Below are 8,818 nucleotides of genomic sequence, written 5' to 3'. Positions count from 1 at the left end.
TAGGGGTCGAGTGTTGCTCCCACTATGCATTATTTTTCTTGAAACTTTGACTGTTTATTAAAAAGCTTTCCTACTTTTAGACAGCTAAATAATATCTCAATTTCAGCTTTACATTTTTGCACGCAAGCCCTCTCAATATCAGTAGAAAGGAATAACCCCCCCGGTAACATAATTTTGTTAATGAAAAACCAAACTTGGCCTAGGTATACCAGATAAGTCTTAACTATCTCTAGGGACACAAAAATTTGCGAAATTCAACGAAAATTTTACATTTGGGACATTTTTTTTGATACACCCTGTATAATATTGACTGTTTGCTTACACGATTCTATAATATTGACTGTTTGTGTTACATGATTCTATATTATATACCGACCACACCCATTTTCTATTGTTCTAAATCGGTTTTGGTTTCCCACTCAAGACCTCGTTCTGAAAGCTGGGCGCGGTTTTTGATTTCTAGAGGGGAGAGCGGGGCTGAAAATGTAAAACCCGGTACGGGTCTTACATTCAAATTCAAGACCCAGTTCAGGTCTTGAAATTCAATTCAAAACTTGTACTTTTACGAATCAAAACTTGGTATTAGCTGAACTCAAAAATACCCATAAAATATCCAAACGCAGGGAACACAACAAAAATTTACTTAAATGTTGATAACATACACACGCTTAAACTATACGTAACATACACACGACCACACAACAACTTAAAAATTATTTAATTCACAATAAAACTGAAATTTATGTTTATCGAAGACTTATCACCACTGATCCTTGCGTTTGAACTCTCATTTTCGCCTTTTTTATTTTCCACACATCCCTTGTCTTTAGTCTCACATCGTTCTTCTTCCTTAATTTTCTTGGACGTACTTGCATGAACACCGTACAAAATATCAGACACTTCAACTTGCTGTTCACTTGAAGTTCTCTTGTAGGCTCTCACAGCATCGCTTCGATGACCTAAAATTGACAATTAAAAACAGTCACGAGTTCTTACACAATTTAAAAAATCATTTATACGTTTTTATATTTTCTCGTGTGATTTACCTGTCTTTTCACATATAAGCTGCTCATCAACCCCCTTATCGTACATCCTAGTTGCTGCTGTTGCTCGTAGAGAATGATTCGTTCTGTAGCCAGAAAGACCCGCCAGCTCGCATAATCGTTTAACAGTTGAAGCCAGTTTATTATGCCCCACAGGTACACTGCTGTACCAGCAATTCGGCTTCGGACATTTCAGAGCAGTACGATAAAATGCCGTCGAACTCTCAGCGCCAACACTAGGGCTATATATATATATAAGAAACAAAATAATATATAAACACATTAGCATTAAAATTACGCTTGAGTTATTTCCTAATTACTATTACAAATTGAATAGCAAATATAATATACCTACCACAAACTGACATACTTGTCGTACAAACGAACAATACACCGTTTCTTATTTTCTTTATTCTCGTATGCTCGTGTCACTTTTCTTTTCAATTTTCGGTCTTTGATTCCCCCAGCGTTTGTTTTTGAAACGTCTTCCCGGTATTCTAAGTAATGTAAGCCGGTTTCCTTGTCAACGCCTTTTATAATTTGCGAATTATCTGCTCGAAGTCTTCTGTGTTCATTGCCCCCTCTCAACGCAAAATGAATGCCAAAAAGGTACACTAAAGTGTCAAGTAGTTGTTGTGGCTGCGAATCACCGAGAACCCCTTTCTCCCAAAGCTGTTCTTCTTCTCTCAATGTTATTACCTCGCCTTGTTTTCTTGTAAGTCCAAGACCTGCCGACGCACTTTCTTTCATCACAGCGTCCAATGCATTTCGCAAATACTCGAATTTGTCGTCGTTCAATAACCTCACTTGTTTTCCCTTCCCTTTCAAAAAATGTTGAATTGCCGCAATTATCCCATAAAGTGTGTTTGGAGGGTATTTACTTCCATCACTTTTCCTGACTTCGCAAATGAAACATGCCAATGTCCGATTTAGTTCATCGTCAGACATCACGTCAACGGAATTTTCTATAACTTCTAAGCCACAATCCCCATCATCAACACTTCTTTCGTTTACTCTGCGAACTTTTATGTTCCTTTGTTCTCGCCAATTCTCAAACAACGTAACAGCCCACTTATCCTTGTATCTTGTTGATTTTGGCACACAATCATCTATCTTTGCCCGAACTTCTGTCTCACATACTGGCTTGCCAAAGCGATCCAAATCCGTTACACTTGGTTGCTCTTCGACTTCCTTTATTTCCCCAACAAAAGGCCAAATATATTCATCTGGCGCAATTGTATCCTGGTACAAATCATCAAGTACAGGGAAAGATCTTTCTCGCTGTGTACTTGACTGGGTAATATACATTTCTGGATCCGAATCGCCGGACTCCATTACTTCTTCATCACTTTACACCTACAAAAGCTGCACCACTCCCTCTTAAATGGCCGAAACAAAACATCTCAAATAGACAAATAAGGTAATCCATTGTGTGCGCTTTACGTAAACCCTCATGCATTTACCTAATGATCGAAATTGAACGTTGATCACTCGCACGCTTATCGCTTGACAAATAACAAACAAAAACTGTCAAAAACCCTGCAAAACCTCTTGAGAACAATAGAGAATGGGTGTGGTCGGTATATAAACAACATAACAACCTCATGGTCGGTCTTTCATTGAAATTCAAGACCTCGGCGCTGCGCGCCTCGGTCTTGAATTTCAATGAAAGACCTCCCATTCGGTTGTTATCCTATATATATTGACTGTTTGCTTACATGATTCTATAATATTGACTGTTTGCTTACATGATTCTATAATATTGACTGTTTGCTTACATGATTCTATAATATTGACTGTTTGCTTACATGATTCTATAATATTGACTGTTTGCTTACATGATTCTATAATATTGACTGTTTGTTTACATGATTCTATAATATTGACTGTTTGCTAACATGATTCTATAATATTGTCTGTTTGCTTACATGATACTATAATATTGACTGTTTGCTTACATGATTCTATTACCACCTATAATTATGGAGTTCCAAGAGTGGATGGCATCACCTGATGGCAGCAAAAATGATGAAAAAACGGTTTTGCAACATGGTTTTCAGTTTTTTATCATGCTAAAAGCCATTCAGAGAACATTCAGTCCCTGTTTGACCTGAAGTTAATACGTCAAGCATTTTTAGGTATGCATGTGAAACAGAAAAATTAGAAGCTGGCACAATCAAGTCGTATTTGATGAGTCTGCAGTATTTTTATTCATTTGTCCTGTCCGACAAACCAGATACAATTAAATTCAGTTGGGTAGACGTAAGCTCTGCGCGAGAAAAAGTAAAGATGTGGTCTGCATCATACAAGAGAGAATCAAGCACAAGGAAATGGCAAAAGCTTGAAGAAGATATGCTGAATCGTTTGACACCATCAAACATCAGGAAGGTGGAGAAAAGCGCAGCAGCTCGAGAGGCGATTAAGATCATTGGCCAATACTCCGATCCAGCCGAGTCCACGCCTGTCACTCTATCCAGTTTTACCTTGGTTAGGGATTTCCTGTTCACTCAAATCTTTATAGACAATGCCAATCGACCAAGTGTCCTAGCACATATGACGATGGAGGAATTTACAAATATCCGAAAGCAAGATGACCATTACCTCATAACAGTAAAGAAGCACAAAACTGCACATGTTCATGGACCAGCTCGTGTTGTATTGAGTGAAAAAACTGAAGGCGTGGCTGTCAATATTCGTCGGCATAATGCGAGCCGATGTTACCACCTGAATGAATGGCCCAGTATTCATATCCTGGAACCGAAACCCTATGAATTCTGTGCACATCACTAAGGCAGTACAATCTGTCTTTAAAAAAGCTGGAGTGGATGTTAAAGTAACATCGACATCGTTTCGGAAAGCAGCAGTGATGAAAGTTCATGTCGATAAGCCAGAGATGAGTGCGAAATTGGCTAGCCTTATGGCTCACAACGAAGCGACGGCAAAGAGATATTATCTCCTGACAGAGAAATCCAAAACTTCCATAGAGGCTTCACGAAATCTTGGTTGCCTGATGCGAACTGATGACGGGTGTGGAGATAACATTGAGACTCGTTCATATGGCAGTTCATTTAGCTACATTAAATACGAGAAATACAACGGGTGAAAGACAAGATTCCCCCCACGGGTACGCTAATGAAAGCTTGTTTTCATACAACATAATTCATCGTAATTCACATGTCTTAATTCGTTGTAATTCGTTAATTGTTATGCGAAATCCGACATATGCAAACAGAACTACAATAAATACGTTATGAGAATTACGACGCGGAACCATGTATATGTTTTCTAAAAACCAGCCTTCAGTGGCTGACAATGCAAAGAATCCTTCCAGCCTCTCCATACTTACAAAACTACTTCCCGCTACAATAACGATCCGTTATCGTGTATTATCAAAACCTTAAAGTGTTTTTTGTAAAAAACATTTTATTTATATTTGTAGATTCTGCGTAGAAGGATCGACTTGCTTTTTCCGGACAAAGAAGTTTATTAATGAAGTATGGTAAATAGACAGCTGGAATCTGATGCATTAGAGCTGTTTTCTTATTCAACTGTATATATATCGCAGAGTATACATAGTGCATATATTATTTTTTCCTGGGCTCTCGGCTAGAGCTAAGGGCTTTGGAGGAATAAGAATACAAAGGAATACCGCTACGGTTCGCTACGATATACGGTGAAGTGGAAAACAGGCTTTATGTAACTAATCTTGATTTTATCACTTTTTAAATCATCTTGTATATTCCTGATTCACAGCGGACCGGTATTCCTCATCCTGCCCGCTGTGAATGCAACTTGGCTAGACTATATATGTTATGCCTTATTGATGGGATTTGATAAGGAATTTTTGCCTTATTTAAATTACAAAATCGGTGTACAACCTCGCGCTCGGCGGATAAAATGTATATGCGCATCTTAGGATATGCTTAGTTAACGCCAAAAAATAATTAGTATATTTATGGAAGAAGAAATTTCCCACAACACACGTTTTAATAGTGCATTATGCAAGTAAAGTGTATGCTTGCATAAAATTGTAAAACATTCTTCCTCATTACTAGTTTGATTTTGGGGTCTTCCTGAGGAGTGCAAAAATTAATGTGTACAACATTCTGGGGTCTTCCTGAGGAGTGCAAAAATTAATATGTACAACATTCTGGGGTCTTCCTGAGGAGTGCAAAAATTGATGTGTGTACAACATTCTGGGGTCTTCCTGAGGAGTGCAAAAATTGATGTGTGTACAACATTCTGGGGTCTTCCTGAGGAATGCAAAAATTAATGTGCACAACAAGTCTGGGTTCTTCCTGAGGAGTGCAAAAATTAATGTGTGTACAACATTCTGGGGTCTTCCTGATGAGTGCAATAATGTGTACAACATTCTGGGGTCTTCATAAGGAGTGCAAAAATTTGTACAACATTCTGGGGTCTTCCTGAGGAATGCAGAGATTAATGTGTACAACATTCTGGGGTCTTCCTGAGGAATGCAAAAATTAATGTGTACAACATTCTGGGGTCTTGCTGAGGAGTGCAAAAATTAATGTGTGTACAACATTCTGGGGTCTTCCTGATGAGTGCAATAAATGTGTACAAAAATTTGTACAACATTCTGAGGTCTTCCTGAGTAGTGCAAAAATGTGTACAACATTCTGCGGTCTTCTGAGGAGTGCAAAAATGTGTACAACATTCTGGGGTCTTCCGGAGGAGTGCAAAAATGTGTAGAATATTCTGGGAGAGATTCTGGGGTCTTCCTGAGGAGGTATATATGCATAAATTTTCATCCCATTCTTACAACGCTTTTCTTGGCTCCTCGAATGTGTACATCATTCTGGGGTCTTCCAGGGGATTTTTCGTACTTTTAGTTTGTATTTAGGTTTGATACTTTTTATCAAAAGCACATTCCCGCTTCATAGCAGTAAGGTTTAAGAAATCAAATAATTACAAAAGTCGAGCTATGCCATCCATGCAATCCCCATTTATTGCAGTATGTGTCAATTATTAATTTGTACCAACCTTGGATCCCTGTTTTAAATGTATTTCAATTTACTTTTTAGAATATTTATGGAAGACGAAATCCGAATTGCGATTCTCTAATGAATACATCTGTCATTTGAATATGGGTAAGTGATGTTCATAAATATACTTTCTGTCTTCAAGCAGGCCACTCTCCCATCGGATTTATTGAAAAATGACCAGCACATACATATATCAGATGTGATTCAGATCACACATGCATTTTGTCGAGTAAACATGGTTCGTTTTAATATAAAGCTCAGCCATTTTGAGTGCTTCCCGCCTGTTCGTGAAAAATACCTTAGCAATACAGGCCAATAAAACTGCAGGCTTGTGTGGTATCTTAGCAACAAAAAGAAAAAACAAAGCTCTTCGACGATCATTTTAGTACCAAACATGGGTTATAACGACCAATATTTTGAGTTTAAAGACAAACTGAATCTGTGCATTTGACAAGGCAACAATAAGATGGCCGAGTTGTTTTCACATGGCAATTTTTGGATGTTTAAACTGAAAATGCAGAACTTTTGTTGCCCATATTGTGATCGAAGATGGTGGAAATCATGGGACTAATTCCCGAGAAGGTCAAACAATTTCAGAAACTATTCTCAACGGAAAATTGAGTGTTTAAAATTGAATTATCTATGCATTCTCGTACATTCCTAGTGTAATACAAGGTAAATTATTTGGGTATTTATCTGCAAAATGCAGAGCGACCATACAAATTGTTGATATTGTTTGTTGATTATTGCGTTTCGGCTCACGATCGCATGCCTATCGCATTTCGGGCTTGTTGAAGGTAATTTTTTTTATAAATACATAATTTCTCTATGAATATTCATAAGGTCCCTGGCCGCCATTTTGATAAAAATCAGACGCATGTGCAGTTTTCTGCTATTTCTGGCCATGCTCTATCTTGAGGTTTAATATGAATGATGGTTTATCACCGATAATTTCCACCAAAGGAAAGATCTCTTCAATCGAGGAACCAACAATGGTTGGGGCTCCTCCAGATACCAAATTGAGACGAGAGGTCATTCTTATGAATGCGACAGGTTTCTTGAGCATGTTATTTTGGAGAGATAATGTGCTGTCCATGCCATTCAGCGAAGGTAATGTTGTAATCGTGGAGAATCTTCGCCTGTCTAACTGGTGTGGTTCAATTAATGGCAACATGGGAAATGAGACATCATTCAAACTTGTCGAAGAAGAAATTTAAGTGGCTCAAACTCTTTAACTACTAGGTCCAGGAAGAACAATATCATCTCTTTGATTGGCTGTGTGGAAGCCATTTAACTTTAAAGTGCAAGAACTGCAGTAAAACACAAGTTCACACTGGATTGAAGAAAATCATAACTTGTGACGTATGTAAAGCTACCTTCATGGTTAATCCTGGGAAATGTGATGCACGCTGTATTGTTATGCTCATGCAACCCAAAACGACAATGGTATTCTGCTTTTACACAGGTATGTCAATCAGTGCTGCAAAATCACCTTCAACTTTAGGACTAAAGAGTCCTAATTTACATCCAACCTTCTTTTTAACATCTAAACATAGTACAGATGGTTTCAAATATTAACTATCTGCATCTGCACTGAAAGCGAAGAGGATATTGAAGAGCTCCTTACATCCAAGTATACCTTAAGAGTAGATTTACACAGAAAGGTGATTGAATATGCACATCCCTGTAATAATAATAATGGCAACAATGCCTATGAGAATACAGATGGCGTTGACACTGTTCAAAAGAAAGCAAAGACAGACTAACCGTAGAAGTGTGGCAACATAGTGATAAATGTTGTAGTTGGTATGTTTAAGTGTCCTAATCGTTATTAAAGCTCACCACATGTCCATGAAAATTATAGTCGTTTCTGAATTTCCTTCCGTAGTATTAGCTACTACGAAGGTGAACAGGGTCATTATAGCTGTTTTTGTTCATTACCAGCCTCCTTTTTCTTGCATTTTTATCTTGTGTGCGTACTATGAAACTATATCTATGACTAATTTTCTTATTAATTTTGATCACATTTGGTTAAAAGATCATTTTATTAATGTTGACCAGTATTATCTGAAATAAGAATTATAGAAATTAAAAACAGTTTACACACATTATTTACACCTTTATATGCAGTGTACACACAATATGGGTATGATTTAAATTCCTGAATGGTATGTAATTGAGAATGGTGCTGAGCAAGTGTTGTTAATGAATTTCTGTAAACAAAACTTTAGATTTTGTAGTGTTTATTTATATTTTATAATATGTAATGCTAAAATATGTTTCCGTCAGGCGAAAAACGTTTAGGCTGGCCAACTCTGTTAAAATATATCATTGATTTGTTGAAGTAAATAAATAATAGTATCTGACACTTGGAAATAAAGCTATGTCCAATGAATTGAGTCAAGTATACTAAATTTATGTATCTATTGCTGTAATGTATTTCAAGGACATTAGCTATTTAGGTGAGACCTAAAGATAACCTAAAGATAGGCTGTATTGTACTGACCAAGCTGGACCATTAAAAATTGTGCACATAGATTAGCTAGCTGAATACAATAGGTCAGTTATATAAGATGTGGAGACTTTCGAACAACAAATTGCTAGTTACAAGAGAAGAAAGTTCATAACCAATTTTCTTCTTTTGCAGCTTGCGACTTGCTTGTCGAATGTCTCCTCGTATTATATAACTGACCTATTATAAATGTAGTTGTATAGATTGTACAATCTACATAATTATATTACCAGGCGTAGCTTTAGCAACCGAGCATT

The 8,818-nt window shown here is 37.2% G+C and overlaps 1 protein-coding gene across 1 annotated transcript; it reads right to left on the bottom strand.

Moving 5' to 3' along the window:
• Positions 1-387: 387 nt before the first annotated feature.
• On the bottom strand, positions 388-2,722 carry LOC114530389. The gene is made up of 3 exons (XM_028552014.1): positions 1,399-2,722; positions 1,047-1,285; positions 388-959 (listed from the first exon to the last, which is right to left on the bottom strand). The coding sequence occupies exons 1-3, from the start codon at positions 2,376-2,378 to the stop codon at positions 718-720; spliced, it is 1,461 nt and encodes a 486-aa protein (XP_028407815.1). The 5' UTR covers positions 2,379-2,722; the 3' UTR covers positions 388-717.
• Between the last annotated feature and the right edge of the window lie 6,096 nt (positions 2,723-8,818).

The sequence above is a fragment of the Dendronephthya gigantea genome, unplaced genomic scaffold, assembly GCF_004324835.1.
Source record: "Dendronephthya gigantea isolate DGI-Jeju-01 unplaced genomic scaffold, DenGig_1.0 000062F, whole genome shotgun sequence".
NCBI classification, from domain to species: domain Eukaryota; kingdom Metazoa; phylum Cnidaria; class Anthozoa; order Malacalcyonacea; family Nephtheidae; genus Dendronephthya; species Dendronephthya gigantea.
This window is presented reverse-complemented; position numbering and strand designations above follow the sequence as displayed.

Excerpts from the sequence above, each read along its gene's own strand:
- LOC114530389 (XM_028552014.1), bottom strand. The coding sequence starts at position 2,378 with ATGGAGTCCGGCGATTCGGATCCAGAAATGTATATTACCCAGTCAAGT. Across the intron at positions 1,286-1,398 it reads GACAAGTATGTCAGTTTGTG|CCCTAGTGTTGGCGCTGAGA; the intron begins GTAGGTATATTA and ends ATATATATATAG. Across the intron at positions 960-1,046 it reads GCTTATATGTGAAAAGACAG|GTCATCGAAGCGATGCTGTG; the intron begins GTAAATCACACG and ends TGTCAATTTTAG.